Source organism: Oculina patagonica, chromosome 3, assembly GCF_052425735.1.
Source record: "Oculina patagonica isolate OP01 chromosome 3, crgOcupat, whole genome shotgun sequence".
NCBI lineage: Eukaryota > Metazoa > Cnidaria > Anthozoa > Scleractinia > Oculinidae > Oculina > Oculina patagonica.
In genome coordinates this window covers 16,107,747-16,127,914 of record NC_135760.1, presented here as the reverse complement: position 1 = coordinate 16,127,914, position 20,168 = coordinate 16,107,747, and the positions used below count along the sequence as shown (strand labels likewise).

Sequence of the window (20,168 nt, the reverse complement as noted above, 5' to 3'; positions counted from 1 at the left end):
TACTCTATCTCATTTGTGACCATGGATGTCAATCAATCAATCAATCAATCAATCAATGATAAGGTGCCTTGCTGCAATCTTGCACTAATTTGCAAACCCCCTTCTCCCCATTTAAATGTTGTTAATGCTATAGTGTTTTCAAAAGAAAGCTTGTCGAAACGCAAACCTCAAGAAACAACATTAAGTAAGGGGGGAGGGGGGATAAAATATTTTTACCCACTTGCAGGTCAGGACATTTGTGAAAAAAGCGTGAAATGCCTTTGTTTCAACTAGTTTTGTGTAGAAAAACCATCCGCATCTCTTCCCGTTGTTCGGAAAAAATGTGAACACGCATGATGTCTACAATATTTTGTGCCCAAACGTGTTCACATGTTCAACAACGGAGAAACCGGGCGTTTTTCTTGTGGTGGCTTGTAGGTGTTCTCTTGCGCGAGCTCTCAGCTTACGCTTGATTTCCCTGTTGTGTAGGTCCAACGGTTGCCCTCTATAGAGAGGGCAACCGTTGGACCTAAAACTGCGCTAAATCGCTCTAAATCGGCTAAAAAGCCACACAGCACACAAAAGGAGCAACAAAGGAGTTAAGGTAAGCAGTTTTTATTGAAATTCGACGGTTATTTTTTCGATCTTTTCGGCTTTATTTATTTTTCCATACAAATCCTTATAAATATGCAAATCGCTCGAATTACGTAACAATGCTAAGGTCATCTTCATTGTATCGAGCTTGAGCTACCTGTGGTGTTCCGTGTTTTTAATTTAAATATCTTTTTATGTCCCTCCTTTTCTTATAAAGTTGTATTTTCAGTATGATCAACATAGAATTAACTATTTATTATTACAGTAAACGAAATCGAAAAAAAGTCAAAAATCATCAAGAGCCATAAGGTAACAACGAACACATAACAGAAATCCGTATGGGTTTCTGCGTATACTTAGTAGCAAATTTATCACAGCAAAACGCCCAAAAACCCCATACAAAAATCTGTTGCTGCTAAAAAGCGTTTTATTTTCTTTTTGAGATGTCTTGATATTTTGTACAAAACGTCTTGACAAACAACGGTGTCAAACGAAGAAATTAACTAATAGATAATACTCTCGACCATAAATTTTCGTTTTCCGTCGCGTTTACTGCTGTATTGGACTTTTTATGAAATTTATGTTTCCAACCCACGACCAAGAAAAAGACACACACTACCAAGTTTGTGGGATAAAGGGGTTGAGGATCAAGTGCTCCAAAATGCATATACAGGTCAGGACTGAACTAACACTACATGGCACCGAGGGGTCACAATCCTCTCTGGCAAGAGGGAATACCCTCTCTGGGGGGTTCACAATCCCCCACTAGAGAGGTCCTTATCCTATCAGAGTTAGGGAGCTAAAGAAAAGGTCACAATCCTCTCCAGCCAGGGGGTTGTAATCCCCCAACCCTCTCCAAGGGGTGAAGATCCCCATGAAAGAGGTCCTTATTCCATAAGATTTTGACCTAGTTGCTATGGTAACGATGTTAGAAAGCTGGATTGGGGCTCAATGCTCCAGAAAAGAAGAAACACGTGAGTCTATGGGGCAAAGGGAGACCTGTTTGGGAGCACTTCATCCAAAACCCGTGTTTTATTGAATTTCTAGGAATCTTTAACTGACAATGACAGAAAAAGGCTAATGACATAACAAGGCTATAACAGCTTGTAACATTATGCAAGAAATGTACATCACTAATGGGCTCCTTACATCAAAGGAGTAACAGTGTCCAAATGCACAGACTGAGTGCACAGTTTACAATCTGAATTAAATGTTCTCAAACTGAAGAGTAACAATGGTTTTACATCCACAAATATGAATAACAATGAAGGAAAGCCCGGTGAAGTGGGGGGCTTTGTAGTCTAGTAAAAGCTCAAAACTGGTTAACTCTGAACTCAGCTTAGCAATAACAATGCTTGGAATCCAATGATAACTATATCAATATGGTACTTAGTAAAGGTACTTATATTATTATAAATGGAGATCATTAATAGCAATATTGTGTGTGTCACATGCTACACAGGACCAAAAAGGGGAGGGAGGGAGGGGCATTTTGTAGCAGGCTAAGTGAGAAGCTCTGCTTTGAAGCACGTGCAAAGATGAACTGTGGAAAATCACTATGACAACCTATTTGCGTAAACGCCGGCACGTGATTGGCCAAGCGTGAAATCAGATGTTGTTTGCACGTGAACAAAGGATGACCTTTGAGCGTGACAGCAAAGTTTGCCTGGATAGAATGTCACACAATGTAAAGTGTCTTGGTTGTCACATTAACTTTAATTCATAAGAGTTACAAATTTTGCGTTAATTTCTTTGCAAGTTCAGAATAATGTCATCATATCCACCCTCAATGTCCAGGGTTAGTAACGAGTGCAAGGTTTTTCTATTTGCAGAATAACAACAATAACGAAACCTCATCTTTTATTTGCATCACTGACTGCACATGGTGCGTAGTTAGCTTTTGAAACAACTTAACGGGGGTTAAAAATTTTGAGCCTTTGAGCTACTAATATATATTACACTCGAACTCAACTTAAAAGTGTAAATTTACTTTGAGATCAAGCCAACCTTTTAGAAGAATGTTTTGGATATCGTATTCTCAATAGTGATGTACTGTATTGACCTGCGATAAAGTCTATACATTTTACCATATAAGGTCTATAAGTTTTATCTCGCGTATTTATTCCATTCAGTTTTTTTAGCCGCCAACATGTCGCCACACGTGCCTGAATCTAGGCCATATTAAACAGGAGGCTATTAAAAGCATGATATAACATTTAAAGTATTGGCATTTCACGCTATTTTCGTAGAGGGAACTGTTGTCGGAAAGCCTAAGATTTCGACCTACCAGGGTTTCACAGGTAATGTGTATGTTATGTTTTTCTAAAGAAAATTTTCAACTTTCAAATTTAAAGCTGAGACGGAAACATTGCATTGTGGTCTCTATTCCGTAAACTTACAGCGGGTAAATAACAAACACAATAGGGGGGCAGACATCAGAGGAATATATTTTTTCGAATTGAACGATGTTAAACCAATTATAACAGGATGTATCAGAGCCCGGGGGGGGGGGGGTTACTCCCTATAACCCTATAATGGCCTATACGGGGAGGCTCCGCCCGAAAGGGGTACCTTTTTCAGGCTGCAGGTATATAAAAGGGTAGGAATTTCACGAGTTTAAGTATATGAAAGGGTATGGAAATCTGTCATTTGGCTATTTGAAAGGGCCTTTAATTAAAATGTTTCGAACAGACGCAATTTATGGCTGTATTATTTTAATTTATTAAGCGCTACATAAAAATGACAAGAAAACGTCCTATTTTAAGTCCACGCCATGTCTCTCAGGTATATGAGAGGGGTAGCTTTTTTCAGTGAAAGGTATACGAAAGGGGTACAATTTCTGTCAAAATGGTAAATAAAAGGGTAAGGAGTTAGAACTTGGGGCGGAGCCTCCCCGTATAAAACTTTTTTGAGTACCCCCCCCCCCCCCCGGGTATCAGAGCTTAACTACTGAAAATCAAGAGTTGGAAGTTTTTGTTCAGTACTGAATCCATCCGTTGCGAAATGAGCCATGAGAAGTTTACATTGTTTGCATTATTTGATTAAAAGATCACACATATATAGTACGTCGAGTTTTAATCAATGAGCTCTCACACAAGTATTTGCTCTTTAAATTCAGCGGAAGGAAGATACAACGTGAAAGGTTAGAGAAAGGTTGCCATGTTTAATGTTCCTTACTCTATTTCTTTCTCCACAGAGAAAAATGGAGTACCTGCTCTCTATTTCTTTTTTCATCATGGCATCCCAAGTTGTTTGTAATAGCGCCTCTCCGCTGCTTCCTGTCGATAATACCTTGGGCAAATATCAGGTGGAAAAACGCCAAGGTATTCATGCGTATTTGTATATGATATATTTACTGATCTGTTTCCAGTTTTGCTACGTATCTCTAAAACTTTTACCTCTCATTCCTAAAAAATTAAAGTTGTCTGTTCCTCGGGATTTTTCCGAGGTTAAAAATTGGATTTGAATCGTCGTTACGATCAGTTTCACTGGTGTTCTTCTGGCTTGCTGTCACCAAGCAAAACAACGATCCGCCGTATTGATTGAGGATCATGATAAGTCTAAATATGTGTTGTTCAAGTATTGTTCAGTGCTTTATTCATAACTGCCATGGATTTCTTTAAATTTCTATAGTTCGTCGATCTTGTATGTCAGCTGAGATTTAACTGCGAACACATAGTGTGGTCTGCCTGTGTTAATATCAAGCCTGAAGAAAACCAGTGAAACTGATCGAAACGTCGATTCAAAATGAATAAAAATGAAAAAAATGTATGCAAATTATTACATGTAACCCATTCGGTCTTATTCCCTAAGCATATTTCAATACTGTGCTTAAGATCATAATGATATCTATTGTTCTTATATTGCGTGTCATGTTAAAACAGCCGATTTCACTTACCCTTATCAAATCAAAAAGTTATTTTTACTAATCGTGGAGTTTATCTTTACTCCTCAGTTTGCACCCCAGATCAGTTTGATAAATTTAAGAGTTGTGCTGGTTGGAAGGCGATTGGCTGGTGTATTCAACGATCAACTTTTATGAGGATAAATTGTTACTTCACATGTGGAAACTGTCGGAGTAAGTTCAATACAAAGTTTTCCATTTAGTGTCGTAACCGGGACAGGGTGTCAAAGATAACGCGCGTTTGAGCTATATTTAGTCATTTAGAGTGTTGAGGGATATTTAGGCTACCGTTTGAAGAGTCGTTAATTAATGGTCTGTATCAGACTTTACATGGAAAATATGTAAATCCGGGAAAAATATCAGTTAACTGCAATGGAAAATTCATTAAATGGCCTATTTAATGAATTTTCTTTGAAAATAACTGTATTTTCCATACCATATCTAAAGACAGAGACTGTACGGACAGTTACTCGAGTTTCACGCACGAAGCGATCATCAGACTGTCCCGTTAGAGGTGGGTGGAATTCAATTTAAACTAATTTCATGGAGACCGTCCTCCATGAAATTAGTTTAAATTGAATTCCACCCGCCTCTAACGGGACAGTCTGATGATCGCTTCGAGCGTGAAACTCGAGTAACTGTCCGTACAGTCTCTGTATTAAATTAGATATAGTATTCTGCTCTGCATGTATTTGCATCGAGCACTTCTACGATTGTGTGAAACCTTTTACATTTTTCTTTGTTTATTTTTCCATAGATAGATAAAGTTTTGTTGTTGTTGTTGCTCTTGCTGATGTTGTTGTTGTTGTTGTTGTTTTTTTTTTTTTTTTTTTATTTATTGATTGCACAATTATAAATTACAAACAACATAAAAAATCAGTTATACAATACAAAAATAAATAAATAGATAAATAAATGAATAAATCACATTCAACTGAATTACATAATATTACATTCGATTACAATTACGATAACTAAAATCAAATTAACCTAATCTACATAAACTACATTACAAGTTGTGCCATACAAAACAAACAACAAAGAGTGGTCTCTACGCTACTTATACAGGAATTAGAAGCTTTTATAAAGGAAAGATAAGGGGTTTAAATATCTCACAAAATAGATACTAGATTAGACCATTTCTTAAAATGACACGCAAGCTTATCTCGTTTCCTGGCAATATTTCTTTCTATTTTTTCATAAAAGTTGAGTTCATTTATGAAACGTTGTACACTTGGCATTTGGCATTTGGCCACCAGGTCTAGACTTATATATTAAAAGTTTGAACACTGTAAGAATAAGGTTTATTATAGCGCTGTTTTTTTCAGAGTCTATACCTAATATAATATTTGGGATATTCAATTCTGGCAAAACAATTCCGGCAGATTTAGTCCAGATTCTTATGTCCCTATACAGGGATTTAGAGTGCTCACAATTGACAAAAAGGTGATCGATTGTTTCTGAATAAATAGAACAGAAGGCACAAATAGGAGATTCGATGATCTTGAAGCGGAATAGGTCCCTGTTTAAATAAAGGCAATTGTTAAGGATTTTATATTGAAAACATCTTGTGTAAGGATCAATAGACATGTTATATATTCTACGATAGACGGATTCCCAGTCAATTTGGCCATCGACCCGTTTCAGGAAATGAGATTGGGCAGTAGGTTTTTTAAATTTTGATTGAACAAACGAGAGGTATACGTCTTTTGATGTTATTTTGGAAGCAGTGTCATTTCTACCGGGGTTTGAGGGATCGTGATCCTCAAAAGCGTTGGCGTCCTTCATTAGCGTTTTCCAGCCTTGGGGAATTGCGCTAGTGATACTGGCCCAGAATATAAAGTGACGGGGCTCAACGCCCATCGCATAAGCAGTTTCCCAGTTAATTTCGTTCCTTTCGTTATATAAGTCTTTAACCCTGAAGATACCTCTTGAAGCCAGTTGGGGAAAAAAGACCGATTTTTTGTTTACTTTGATATATTTATTATTCCAGAGTACTTGATTTGCGATGTGTTCCGGGGTAACGACTTCTTCGTCATTGTATTCAGCCCAGCTGACTAAAACACTCTTGTAGAAATACGACAGACCTTTCGGAATCCTTTCCTTATCGAAGTTTGTTCCTATCGCCTTCGTTCCTCCTATAGACGCTAAATGCTGCATAGGGAAACTCTTCCAGGCTTTAACATAGTTTTCGTCTAGGAGGTTAAGAGCCCATTTGACTCTGTTTGCTTTGATTTGTGACTCAAAGTCGGGTAAACTAATTCCTCCGTTATCGTAATTACCTATTAAGGTGTCGTATTTGATTTTTGGCTTTTTACCGTTCCAAATAAAGTCTGTTATTACGTTTTTGACTTTGCTTATGAAGTAGTCTGGTACAAAAATCTTGGAACATACATACAACAATTTAGGCAGAGCAAGCGATTTAATTATTGTCGATTTACCAAAGAGCGTCAGACTACGCATTTTCCAGATGTTTAGAACTGTTTTAAAGCTTTCGAAAATTCGATCTAGATTTTGCTCTCGAAAAAAGGTGTCGTTATACGAAAAGTTAATACCCAGAATTTTTATGCCTCTCTCGTAAAGATCGATCCATTTTATGCCATCATCGTCGGTAGGCTGCACATCTAGTTTACTGCTGCCTATCCAGCCAGCTTCGGATTTAGTGGTGTTTATCTTAAGAGAGGAGAATGAATAAAATTCCTGGATTGATTTTAGAACCACATTAAGGGAAGCTATGTCTTTCAGAAAAAATGTGCTATCGTCGGCGAATAGCTCGAGCTTTTTTTGTTTCTCGCCGATCCAAATTCCTTCAATCTGCCTATTCTGGCGAATTAATGACGCTAGAACTTCTATCACAAGAATAAAAAGGTAGGGAGAGATTGGGTCCCCTTGTTTGGTTCCTCTTGCAATGTTGAAAAGATTTGTCGCGAAGCCATTGTTCAGTACACACGCGCGGTTACCGCGGAGTAATACACCGATCCATTTTATGAAGTCATCACCGAAACCAAAATGCGTCAGAGACGCAAGAATAAAATTATGTTCAATACTATCGAAAGCTTTCTCGAAGTCGGCTGCGGAAAGTATAACCGATTCATCGTTTTTCATTGTGAAATCCATAATGTCGTCGATGAGACGAATAGAGTCCTCGATATTTCTACCTTTGATAAACGCTGCCTGGTCGGCGTCGACAAGTTTTGTTAAGACTTTGCTCATTCGGTTACTTAGCACCTTGCTGCAAATTTTGGTATCTACATTAATAAGACTAATTGGGCGCCAAGAAGATAAAAGTCTTTTGTCTTTGCCTGTTTTCTCTAACAGTGTAATCACTACCTGTTGTTGGGAGGTGCTCAATGTTCCATCGTCAAAGGCGCTGTTGAGGCATTTAATTAGTTCGGCATTTAACACATCCCAAAACGCGAGATAAAATTCCTTCGTAAGCCCGTCCATGCCAGGTGTTTTAGACGACCCTAATTGTTTTAGGGCGTTAAAACATTCGTTAACTGTTAAGTAACCTTCGCATGATGCTTTCTCCTCAGCGGTTAAAGTGGGGGAATCGATTCTCCTCATGAAATCTAAACAATCCTCGTGGGTCTTAATGTTTTTCCGCGAATAGAGCTCGCTGTAGAAATGTTCGATGTTGTTAAGAATTTCTTTTGGTTCTGTGATTTCTTGACTATTTTCCGTTAATAGCTTTCTCAGGTGCGTTTTGGCCTTATTACGCTTTTCCAGTGATAAAAAATATTTTGTATTTTTTTCACCCTGCTCATACCAGTTCACTTTGGATCTTATGATTATTCCTTCCGTGATGTAATTGCTTTTATCTTCCAAAGACTTTTTTAATTTGTCGTGCTCGGCGGTTTTAACAGGGTCATGTTCCCACCCGTTAAAGCTTTCGATTTTCTTAATCTTTTCCTCGATATCTCGGTATTCATTCCTAAATGTTTTTGCACGTGCTTTTGAGAATGTTATTGTTGATTTGCGAATTTCATATTTCAACAAGTCCCATCGCAGCTGAGGATTTACAATTCCTTCAGAATCCATTTTTACTTTGCAGTTGTTTATTACATTTTTCATTTCTCCAATATAGTTGCTATCGTTAATGAGAGAGTTGTTGAATTTCCAAAATGATGGACCGTTTTTAACCCCGGGCAATGATTTAATACGCAAAGTAATCGCAGAATGATCGGTGGACGGGGCCGGAATGATATCTACTTGTTCGACATATGATTGAAGTTCGTCAGAAATTAAGAAATAATCTAAACGCCTATATATGGTTATGTTTAAGGAGCTGCTTCGTCCTTGCCCTTTGCCGCTCCAGGTGAATTTTTTGGCGTCCGGGTTTCTGACCCTCCATATATCGCACAGATCCAGATCTAGCATGATTTCCCGAATAGCTTCGATCGAGCGAGTTTTTAATTTTGGATTCCCACCGCTTGCTTCCAGCTCTATATCGAAGATAAAGTTGAAGTCGCCACCCCAGATAAAAGAGGTATCTACTGGGCAGTCAAGGTTGTTGATTACTTCGCATATCTCTAACAAAAGCGATACTTGATTTTTTTCATCATTGGGTGCGTAAGAATTTATTAGTAGAAAGGAATTGCCTTGCAACAGGCACAAAGCGAGGATAAATCTGCCATTTTGGTCAATAATTTTCTTAACGATGCTATAGTCTAGTTGTTCACCAAATAAAATAGCGACACCTTTACTATTCGACGTTCCATGAGACATGATTATTTCGCCTTTATATCTTTGGGACCATTCCGTCTCAATATCAATAGTCGAATGAGTCTCTTGAAGAAATGCGATTCCTCGATTTCCACCGTGTTTTGCCACCCAGTTGAATATCTTTTTAGATTTCCTATACTCGCGTAATCCTCTCACATTGAGAGATATTAACCCTACATCTATATTATTATCATTGAATAAGTAAACTTAGAGAAAAAAAAGTCGTGAAATTGAGTGCGTAAAGACCAAACAATATAAATAAGTATGCATACAATAAAGAAAAAAAGGCACAAGGGACTAGACACATATATAACAATAGAACTAAGAAGTGTGATTAGCATTTTCGGGTTTGTGAATTTTGATTTCTCCTGAGCAATTCAGAAAGGTAGTAAAGCAATTTCCATCAACTTCGAAATCCTCCTAACTAAGCAGACTTAACCAACATTGGCTATAGCAACCCTGAGTGCGCCCTTATCCGGAATTAATGACGATTAAGACCAATAGTATTATAATAAACTAATAAACTCACTCAAGTAGTTCCTTTGGCACGTTGTCGTTTGAATATTTAGCGTTTTCAATTTTCAGAGTTCTTCCGATGACTTTTGCTTGTTTGCCGCTTGCCCGGGCCTTAAGCATCGCTTTGATCAGGACTGATCTTTCGTCCTGAATTTCACTGGGATAATCCAAGGTTATATAGGCGTCGCGATAGTAGAGGGATTCTTTGAGTTGGTTTCTATTCCGGAAAACATTCTCCTTGTCTTCCCTGCAGACGAAACGCACAATTATCGGTCGAGGCCGTCCTTGGGTTGATTTACCCATTCTGTGCACGGCGTGACACCTCATCTGACTTGTCTCAATGTCCATTTCTTTGGCGATAATGTCGAAGATTATGGCCCGCCATTCGTAAAAAAATTCCGACACTCGTAATGGTTTCGAATCTCGTAATGGTTTCGGGTTCGTAATGGTTCCGAGGTGTCGAAATAGTTTCGACAACGTCGCAATGGTTACGGTTTTTGAAGTCTCGCAATGGTTTCGAGAGTCCGTAATGGTTACGGCCACTCTTGCACGCGACTGAGACTGGTCACGTGTTTTAGGTCGCACGGAGACTGAGCACCAGTGTTATTGTTGTATTTATGTTCTGTTGCCATGTGAACGAGTAATATAAGCATTTCACGTTAAACGCAACGATCGCTACTGCAGGCTTATTGTCAAACACTTACACACGGAGTATTCTTTTATTAGTATCGGACATTCCGTTTGAATTTCATTTCAATGAATCTCTCGTTTGCCCTCGTTTGCATTTGTATTTACGTTCGTGTTCGCTTCGTTTTTGACAAGGTGAGTTCCTACAGGGTTTATAAGCTTAATTTAGTCTAAGTCTTATGAGCTTAATCGCTTGATGTTGAGATGTGTCGACTCCTCTTTCTTGTTTTGGCAACGCTCATTAAACCTTAACACCTCCCAAGGACAGTTTCTTGTATTTCTTTTTATTTCAACTGATGGAGTTCATTTCATTTAAGTTAATTTCGTTGTTATTTTGCACGTTGAATTCACGCAAAGATGGCGGCGATAAATTTTTCCACAATTCCTTGCGAGCTTCAGATAGTTGCCAATATACTCTATGTTGTAGTTCTTATTTGCATGTACAAACCAAAATTGCGCCTTTTTCTGTGCAACCTAGTTGACCCCCCTTTGCAGTGCAGCTAGTAGGCAAAGCTTGGTTCAAAAATTTATTTTCTGTTCTATTTCATGTTAAAGACCTAATGTTTTTAGTTAATTCTTGCTTCTTTATTCCTCAGCAATGTTGACTGTGACAATGACCTCGATCATTTCATAAACACAGTGGTCTCCCTATTAAGGGAGGTTGAAGTAGAAGTACCCAATATTAGGCAGGACAGAGCACGTTGTGAGTTCTACGCTAATAGAGTACTTTGTGCCATGCGACATCTGGCCAGCATTGTGGTTTACTTACAGCACAACAATGGTGGTCCCCCTGATTTAATGACACGCTTGCAGACTTTGCGGGACAACCTGAAGGCAATATATAGTTTACTTTTTCAACTTCCGGTGATGAATGGCTATGCCTACAGGCCTCCCACTGCACAGCCAGCAGGTCGTGGTAGACCTCGCTACCTCCTTTCAACTGAGCAACTGGCCTGCCTCAGAAGTGAATACAATAGCTGGACCCAGATTGCTTCTGATCTCGGTGTCTCAAGGCAAACCATTTTCAATAGAAGAAGGGAACTTGGTTTTTCTTTAAACTTTGAAAACTTTTCCCCGATTCAGAACCAGGATCTAGACACTATTGTTCAAGAGGAACTAAACGCTTTCCCTCGAACAGGTAGCCTGAATTTCAGACATCCCTCTGTGCTCGCCTGCTTGCCAGAAGGAACGTCTGAACACATTTGAGCCTAATGCCGTCCGGTGACGTCACTACACTTTGGTTGTAATTCATGCGGAAAAGTTTCTGTCGAGGCCATGAAATTGTGAAAGAAAAATCGCTTCAATAAAGGATTACAGGGTATAAAATTGTTTTAATAGTAAACTATTGAAAACTTGAGACAAATGAATAAGATTTTAATCGCATGCAGGCTATATTCTTTTACGGAACCGATTTAATCTGAACTGAAGCTTATCTAGCGATCAAAATATAATATGTTACGCAGCGAGCAAATACAACACACTCGTGAGTACTTAAATGAATCAATTTAGACGGTTACTGAGGCATCAAGAAACGGAATTCAATACAAAAATATCCTACTTGACTATGGGCACTGAGTTCAGAAATCACTGGCTCATCGAGGCTGCAGGACATAAGCGTCGAGCGGCTTTGTTGACAAAACAAGAATACATATATAAATTTGGCAAAACACTGCATGTCGAAGCGACGAATGCCGCCAACTTAAAACCTACCGATTTCCATTACTATTCTTCATCCGTAGGTAAACTAATAAAGTAATAAACTCAAGGTAAATGACTAATAAATTCATTTCTGGGAAGGTAACTCCTTCGAACTCTTTCCAAACGTTTTCAAATTACAATCCTCGCGCGGTAAAATTCAGTCATAATTTCACATAATTATGCAAATAATTTTAAAATCAACCAATCAAAATCACTACCCGGTTTTCGGGTAGTGACGTCACCGGACGGCATTAGGCTCAAATGTGTTCAGACGTTCCTTCTGGCAAGCAGGCGAGCACAGAGGGATGTCTGAAATTCAGGCTATCGAACAGGCGAAACGAATGTAATTGCAGGTCTACGTCAACGTGGCATTTATGTTCAAAGATGGAGGGTTAGAGAGGCTATTGTGCGTGTCGACCCTATTAATAGGGCTAACAGATGGGGGCAAAGAATTCAGCGCCGCCCTTACAGTGTACCTCATCCAAATTATCTGTGGCACATTGACACCAATATGAAATTGCGCCACTGGAGGATGTGCATTCATGGCTGCGTTGATGGTTATTCTCGAGCCATAATTTACCTTGTGGTGAACAACAACAACAGGGCAACAACAGTTCTTGCCTGTTTCCAGCAAGCTACCGTGGAGTGGGGCCACCCATCCCGGGTAAGAGCAGACAAAGGAGGAGAAAATGTAGCTGTTGGAGACTACATGATTTGGTACAGGGGGGAAAATCGTGGAAGTTTCTTGACAGGCCTAAGTGTGAGGAACACTAGAATTGAAAGGCTCTGGAGGGATGTTGTTGAGTGCGTTGTTTGTGTTTTTTCATCCCTTTTCTTGTTCCTTGAAGCTAATTTTATTTTAGAGCCTGGAAATGACATTGACATCTATGCTTTACACTATGTGTTTTTTCCCCGAATTCAACGCCTTCTTAACAGATTTGTTCAACGCTTTAATTTACATTCCATCTCTACTGAACATAACAGAACACCACGTCAACTCTGGGCTTCTGGCTGCCTGCGAAGTTTTAATTCTCCAGATGCTAGCATCAGAGATATATTTGATACCGACATTCCCAGCAACCTTGATTTGTATGGTGACGATCCTGATGCCCCACCGCCAGACCCTGACAATGAGGTGACAGGGGTTGAAATACCCTCAGTTAACATTGACGTGCAAGAGTGGCCGTAACCATTACGGACTCTCGAAACCATTGCGAGACTTCAAAAACCGTAACCATTGCGACGTTGTCGAAACTATTTCGACACCTCGGAACCATTACGAACCCGAAACCATTACGAGATTCGAAACCATTACGAGTGTCGGAATTTTTTTACGAATGGCGGGCCATAGAAGATTACTTCCTTACAGTTCTCGCCTGACCTTTCGGGAATATTCCGGAAAATTAAATTTTCACGTCGCGAGTATTCTTCGAGGTGTAGGACTTTTTCCTTCTCTTTCTTTAATTGGGTTCTCAGCTCGTCGACTGCTTGTTCTTGCACGGCTAAGGCAAGCGATAAAGCTTTGTTGCTTTCTTCGAGGGAGTCGATTTTGCCTGAAGACGTCGCCGCAGCATTTTCTATGTCAGCCACGCTACTTCGTAGCACTTGTATTTCGGCCTTTAAATCACTTTTGAAACTTTCCATTTCATCTCGGAGCTGTCTGAAGTTGTTCTCCATTTTTCGCCAAGAGAAGCGAGGGTATCCATAATTGCATTCAATGTTATTGGCGAAAGGGTATTGTCGTTTGATGATGAATCTGTGCGAGTAACCACACTCATGTTTGAGCTGTTAACACGAGGGAGCTTCGCGTCGACGTTTGGCGGACTTTTTGGGCTGCTGGATCTTTTTTTTCTTTTCTTATTTCCCATACAATCATGGGAGCTTTCTTAAATAACGAGAAAAAAAGTTATTTGGAGGTTAAAACTGTTCCACAAGAGAGGAAGACGAGTTGAGTGACGGAGCTCTATGCAACACGTCCGTCCGCCATTGCTCGGTCCCAGGAGATGTTGTTGTTGTTGTTGTTGTTGTAGTAGTAGTAATTGTTGTTGTTGTGGTCAAAACACGCCGTTTAGATCTGATTGGCTGATTTCAGGATTTTTGCGTAATTACGACTAAAGCTAATACGCAGAATATTTGTGAGATTTTAGGAAACAAAACTATATTTTTGATCGCTTATTTAAATAAAGAAATGGAAAACATTCTTCTTTGTTTCCATAGAGTTATAAAATCTCTTGTGAAAATTCGAGAGAACTGGAAACAGCTGAAGAATAAACATAAAACGGTGGCCGAGTGTGTGCTAATAGAATTCAGGCTCTCAAGTTTTCGAGTCAGTCCATTTTTCATCCTCTTAGACATTGTTTTTCATTCTCAGATTAAAATAATTTCTGTAATTTGTAGAGCACTTGTCTTTGAAAGCAAACACTTAGCAGCCTGGCGATGTATGCGTGAATTAATAAATTTTTGTCTGTTTTACTGTCTTTTTAGTGCCACCACCCTCAACGACTGCTGCACCGAGTGAGTTTTTTCATCGCCTTTTATTTTTAAGACAAAATAAAAGAGCAAAAAATCTATGTAAATTATTACATGTAACCCATTCGGTCTAATTCCCTAAGCATATTTCTATGCTTAGGTGCTAAAGATCATAACGATATCTAATGTTCTTACATTGTGCGTCATGTTACATGTAAAAGAGATGATTTCACTTCTCTCTTATCAAATAAAAAATTTATTTTAACTAATCGTGGAACTAATCTTTACTCCTTAGTATGCACGCCGGATCAGTTTGATAAATTTCGGAGTTGTGCTGGTTGGAAGGCGATTGGCTGGTGTAATCAACTGTCAGCTTTTATGAGGATAAATTGTTATTTCACATGTGGAAACTGTCGGAGTAAGTTGAATACAAACTTAAGAACCGGGTCAGGGTGTCAAAGATAACGTTCGTACTATTTTTGTCATTTTAAGTGTGGGGGAATAAAAAGGCAACTGTTTGAAGAAGACATAAAGAGTCGTTATTTAGATCAAATAATCTATATCAAACTTGCACATGGCAAATATGTAAATCCGGGTAAACTATAAGTTAACTGCAACGAAAACTTCAATAAATTCCCATTTAATGAACTTTTTTTTTAATCTAACTGTATTTTTCCGTAGATAAATTAAGTTTTGTTGTTGTTGTTGTTGTTGTTGTTGTTGTTGTGGTCATAACACGCCGTCCAGATTTGAATAGCTTATTTCAAAACAGTATTTTTGCGTAATTATGACTGAAGTCAATACGCAGAAAATGTGTAAGTTTTGTAGGAGACAAAACTATAGAAGTATTTTTGATCACTTATTTTATAAAAGAAATGGAAACATTATTTCATTCATTCAGAAAAGTTGCAAGTGGATTCCTGTTCTTTATAGAGCACTTGTCTTCGAAATCCAACAGTTATTGTTGTTTTTTCTGTGACTATTTTTCTCTGTTTTTAGGAGGTAATGATTTTGTTGCTGTTGTTGTTAGGGATGTATGTTTTTAACATGTTTTAGCCTGTGTACAGCCGTCCCGCTCCGCTCAAAAAAATCGCGGATCCGCGATTTTTTTGAGCGGAGCGGGACGGTTGTACACAGGCTAAACAAGTTTTAACTTTTTTTTAAATACAGGGTCTTGTGACATGATACTGAGATTAAACACTTTAATCCAATTTTGCTTTCATGGCAATTTTTTATCTGTTTTTAGTGCCACCATCGCCACCAACGTCACCACCCTCGCCGACTGCTGCACCGAGTGAGGTTTTTCATCGCCTTTAGTGATATAAAGTTTTAGTATCAATTCTTTTTCAAACTAGTTTTCAATCACATACAAAAGATATGCTACTTTATTTATTTTTATTAAAAAGATAAAGTCAATGCCAGCTAATGATTCACAAGAAAATATGTAGGATATAGCATGAATTCAAGTGCTACTGGTAATAATTCGTGGTTTTCAGGTGACGTCATAAAAATTCTAAAATCCAGAATCGTAAGACCCCTGAATTTTCATTCTTCTTTGAAAGAGTTTTAGCTCGATAGCACCCGCCGTCTTTCCGGTAGAGCATTGTGTTCGGAGTTTCACGCCAAACGACATCAAGATGGCCGCCAGAAGGCAGGACATCGCGTATACTTTAAAAAGTATCCTCATCAGTAATTTTTAACAATCTGAACGTACAGTCGAGGTTTGGCGAGGAGTGTTTATGTGAATGTTTTCTTGTTTATGAGGGTGAACTGACCCTTTTTATAGCAGAAGTTAGTTCCAGATGTTTTCATTGATTTCTGGCCGCTATGCTGGTGCCCATCGATGTGGGCACCAACAGGGCGTCTTCATACTGTGCTCCTTAAATTTGTGTGGAGCATTTTTGACGGATAACTCGAGTTGGAATACCGTACATACTTGAGATTTGGACAAGTAGGCTATCTATAAATTTTCTGATTTTTCTTTTGATTCAAAAGTATTTGAATTATTTTTTCGCGGCGTGACCGTGAAAACCACCTATACCGCGATCACGATCGATAACTTATCGTTTCCTTGCCATTGCTATTGATATCATCAAAAAAATTACTAACAAGAAACACATTTTTATTTTCTTTTGCAAAAAAGATTCCTGTGTGCAAGCTCATAACGCAAAGCGTGCTCTTCATGGGTCGACACCAATGGTCTGGAACGATATGCTGGCTCAGCATGCCCAGGCGTGGGCTAATCACCTGGCAGCCACTGAAACGTTTGTACACGATCCGAACACCGATGAAGGGGAAAATCTGTACTCGGCTGAGGGCCCCACAGCTCGTAATTGCTCAGTGGCAGTGGAAGCCTGGTATGTGACAATTTTGATCAAACAAATGAAACGACTGGCAAACACTAAAACGTACCACAGGACACCCAAACGCTGTATTAGTTATTCAAAATCTTAAAATAAAAATGCTCTTATTTACATGCGTTCCTTTTTTTTGCCGGATTGGGGGCGTTTTGAATCATAGCGAAGGCGGTTTACGTTGTGACTTTTAAACGGTAATCGGTCTGTCGCAATGTCAACACCAAACTCCCTGCGAGGAGAGTTAATCTTAGCATAGTTAATTTAAATACACGACCCCACAAGCTTTTAGCTTTTATTATTATCGTGTCAAAATAAAGTTTTACCTTACCCTTACCTAATAGTTAATGGTGTTACAGTGTTACTGTAGTTACTTGAGTTAATAATAATCGAAACTTGAGGCGCGTCGTATTGACATTGCGACAGACCGATTACCGTTTAAAACTCGCAACGCCTTCGCTCTGATTCAAAACGCCCCCAATCCGGCAAAAAAAGACACAGGAAAGCAAGTAAATAAGAACATTTTTATTTTAAGATTATGAATAACTAATACAGCGTTTGGTACCCTGTGAACGTATACGTGTTAAGAAATAAAAGCGTAGGGAGGGTGTTGTAGCTTAGTTTATAAATCCCAATGGTTAAAACGGTTCTCCTTTTTTGTATTATTCAAGTAACTGTGATCGACATGTATTTCTTATCCTTGTAGGTACAGCGAGGAGCCTCTATACGATTACGGACGACCACCACAAACACTACAGGAGTTTCAAGAAGCTGAGATTGGCCACTTCACCCAGGTTTTTTATCCCTGTTTATTTAGAACATGTAAAAATGGGGTTTATCTCGGTGTATTAAAGAGGTGTTTTTCTGCTCTGTATTGTTTCGATGTTCTTTGTTGTCTTGGTCGTGCTTTGTTTTACGTCACTGGTGAGTTTCAAAGGTTAATGTTCTTAAACCGAGGATGAGCCTAAAATTGTTTGGCTCCTAGTTTCTCGTGGTTTGTATAAATAAACGATCAGCCGTTCTGCAATTTGCATGATAAAATATGAGAAATTACACAGAAAGTTTGCATTTCTCTTTTATAGCTTCAAAAAAGAATCATTGATAATCCACAGCTATAGTCTTCCGAATGCCCGACAAGAAAATTCAAAAGGACACTGCAACATACCTTTTTGTCAATTTCAATTTTGCGAGTCTTAAAAAACGCACCGAAACTAGTGAGGTCTTGCGAGAAAAAGTGGTTCCTAGCTCTCGTCCAACCAATTTTTTAATATACTTTATTTCAAACACACAGCACTACATAACAATGTAATCACTGTACTTAATCAAGTTACACTACTTTACACAGCTTACGCTAAAATAGACTACATTATACTGTTCTACATTTTTTGTTACTTTGTCCTTGCTATAACAGAAACGGCTTTTGGTCATCGCTTGAAAACAGAAAAGAAAAGTTAACAAAAAAATATGTACATGTACATTCAGTTACATAAGACGTCTGGGCGGGGAAGATAAACGATTATTATTATTTTTAGCTAAATGCTGTGGTGATTATAAAAGGTTTTTTAACTTACAATTACCTTTTCTTTACCTTTCGAAGCATAATAAAAAAACTTTTCTCAGTGTTGGCTTAAAATCCTTCTATATGATACTTGAATTCCAGACTCGTCCAAACAAATGTCAGTTGCATTAATATGAAATGATTTCTTCGACAGATTGTTTGGAAGGCGACTACAATGGTAGGAGTGGGGATCGCCACAATCGGTGGGGGAATGACTCCAATCCAGACTTACGTAGTGGCTCGTTATTTACCTAGAGGGAACATCCTTGGCCAGTTTGCAACAAACGTTGCGCGACCAATAAACCCGCCGGCTTTTAAAAGATGTCTTAAGTAGTAAAGCAGGCACAGTGGCCTCTCTTTAAAGTCGGGAAAAAATTTTGTTTCAGATAAGATAGAAGTATAGATGCTTCTCTTGTAAACCGAAGTTAATTGAATAGCGTTGCCTTAGATAATTATTTTTGTAAGCCAAAAAAAAGGAAATAAAGTTGTCAATATGCATGTTGTAGAAATTAAACCCCTGCCTTATTATTCTTCTCCCTGTTCGATCAGTTGATCAATCCCGATCATTTAAACCACAGGTCTTTATATTATTGGATTGGATATCATTATCGACTGTTATATCCAACTGTACATGGCACCACGAGCCCTACACTGATTTGTGAACGAGAGGGTACGAGAGCTGTAGCTAATGGAATATCGCATATCTCCTGTAAAAGGTTTATAACTCGAGATGCACCGGCAACTGCACAAAATGTGGCTTAGTTGCATTTGAGCTACTGAGAATATCTTCTAAAGACTAACTTATCGATTTTATCGAGGAGCTGTATTTGAAAAATGATGGCGTTGCAATGGGATCCCCCATGAGCTCCCTCCTAGCGAATACATTGTACATGGATATGTTCTATAGGGCCCTTGGAGCGTGGTTAAGAGTTTGAAGGGTGCGGAATAAATAAACAAACGCGTGCTTTTCGGAGGCGGGTTGGGCTGAAAGGAGGGATACTCCCGAGAAATGTTTCCTCAGAAATGGTTGGATAACCATCACCTAAGCCTTGTATAGTTAAGGTGCCCCCCCCTCCACCCCTTCAATTCGATTTCTTTGATGTCACTCCCTGTTCTTAAAAAGTTGCATTGTCATTATAATTAACAAAGGAAGGTTATCACGGATTAATTACTAGAAAGGTGCGGAAATGTAAACAAATCCGAATCGATAAAATCGATTACAGCCATAAATGATATCAAAATGATGTGCGCTCTTAAGGACAGCTTACATGCTGACTCAAAAAACACACAGAAATGATGATAATAATGATAATAAATTTTTATAGCGCATATTTCCTATGTTTATGTTTAAATGCGCTGTACACATACTGTAATTTACCAAACAAAGGCCAGACCAAAACACCGGGAGCTTCGTGCCCTACTCTTTGCGAATAGTGAGTGGGTTCTTTAACGTCTCCTGTTATAAGACTGAAGATACAGGAGACGGTACCTACGATTTATCTTCCTTTTCCGAGAAGACTTGAATGTCTAACCATTTGCAGATGTAGTTTACTAAGGCCCAAAGAGGATGAGAGAAAAAAAAAGAAACGAGGGACGAATTTGAGAACAGGAAAATCACATTCTCCTCAGTTATTTTTAGATGCTGAGTGTTGGTCCGGTCTGGTGTTCGAACCCACGACCTCCC

General features: G+C 38.7%; 3 protein-coding genes across 3 annotated transcripts; 2 read left to right on the top strand and 1 right to left on the bottom strand.

Moving 5' to 3' along the window:
• The first annotated feature begins 2,928 nt into the window (after positions 1–2,928).
• Positions 2,929–18,979, top strand: LOC144646962 (uncharacterized). The gene is made up of 9 exons (XM_078506684.1): positions 2,929–2,977; positions 3,770–3,896; positions 4,529–4,651; positions 14,588–14,617; positions 14,868–14,990; positions 15,819–15,866; positions 16,716–16,929; positions 17,633–17,720; positions 18,639–18,979. Exons 2-9 carry the CDS (start codon positions 3,776–3,778, stop codon positions 18,816–18,818), a joined length of 927 nt encoding a protein of 308 aa, XP_078362810.1. The 5' UTR covers positions 2,929–2,977; positions 3,770–3,775; the 3' UTR covers positions 18,819–18,979.
• LOC144645861 (uncharacterized) lies at positions 9,728–14,095 on the bottom strand. The gene is made up of 2 exons (XM_078505393.1): positions 13,485–14,095; positions 9,728–10,322 (listed from the first exon to the last, which is right to left on the bottom strand). Exons 1-2 carry the CDS (start codon positions 13,778–13,780, stop codon positions 9,728–9,730), a joined length of 891 nt encoding a protein of 296 aa, XP_078361519.1. The 5' UTR covers positions 13,781–14,095.
• On the top strand, positions 10,318–13,431 carry LOC144646946 (uncharacterized). Its single transcript, XM_078506660.1, has 3 exons — positions 10,318–10,540; positions 11,002–11,543; positions 12,436–13,431. The coding sequence occupies exons 2-3, from the start codon at positions 11,141–11,143 to the stop codon at positions 13,290–13,292; spliced, it is 1,260 nt and encodes a 419-aa protein (XP_078362786.1). The 5' UTR covers positions 10,318–10,540; positions 11,002–11,140; the 3' UTR covers positions 13,293–13,431.
• Positions 18,980–20,168: the final 1,189 nt, after the last annotated feature.

Excerpts from the sequence above, each read along its gene's own strand:
- LOC144646962 (XM_078506684.1), top strand. The coding sequence starts at position 3,776 with ATGGAGTACCTGCTCTCTATTTCTTTTTTCATCATGGCATCCCAAGTT. Across the intron at positions 3,897-4,528 it reads TCAGGTGGAAAAACGCCAAG|TTTGCACCCCAGATCAGTTT; the intron begins GTATTCATGCGT and ends TTTACTCCTCAG. Across the intron at positions 17,721-18,638 it reads AGATTGGCCACTTCACCCAG|ATTGTTTGGAAGGCGACTAC; the intron begins GTTTTTTATCCC and ends TTTCTTCGACAG.
- LOC144646946 (XM_078506660.1), top strand. The coding sequence starts at position 11,141 with ATGCGACATCTGGCCAGCATTGTGGTTTACTTACAGCACAACAATGGT. Across the intron at positions 11,544-12,435 it reads AAACGCTTTCCCTCGAACAG|GCGAAACGAATGTAATTGCA; the intron begins GTAGCCTGAATT and ends GCTATCGAACAG.
- LOC144645861 (XM_078505393.1), bottom strand. The coding sequence starts at position 13,780 with ATGGAGAACAACTTCAGACAGCTCCGAGATGAAATGGAAAGTTTCAAA. Across the intron at positions 10,323-13,484 it reads TTCCGGAATATTCCCGAAAG|ACACTGGTGCTCAGTCTCCG; the intron begins GTCAGGCGAGAA and ends AATACAACAATA.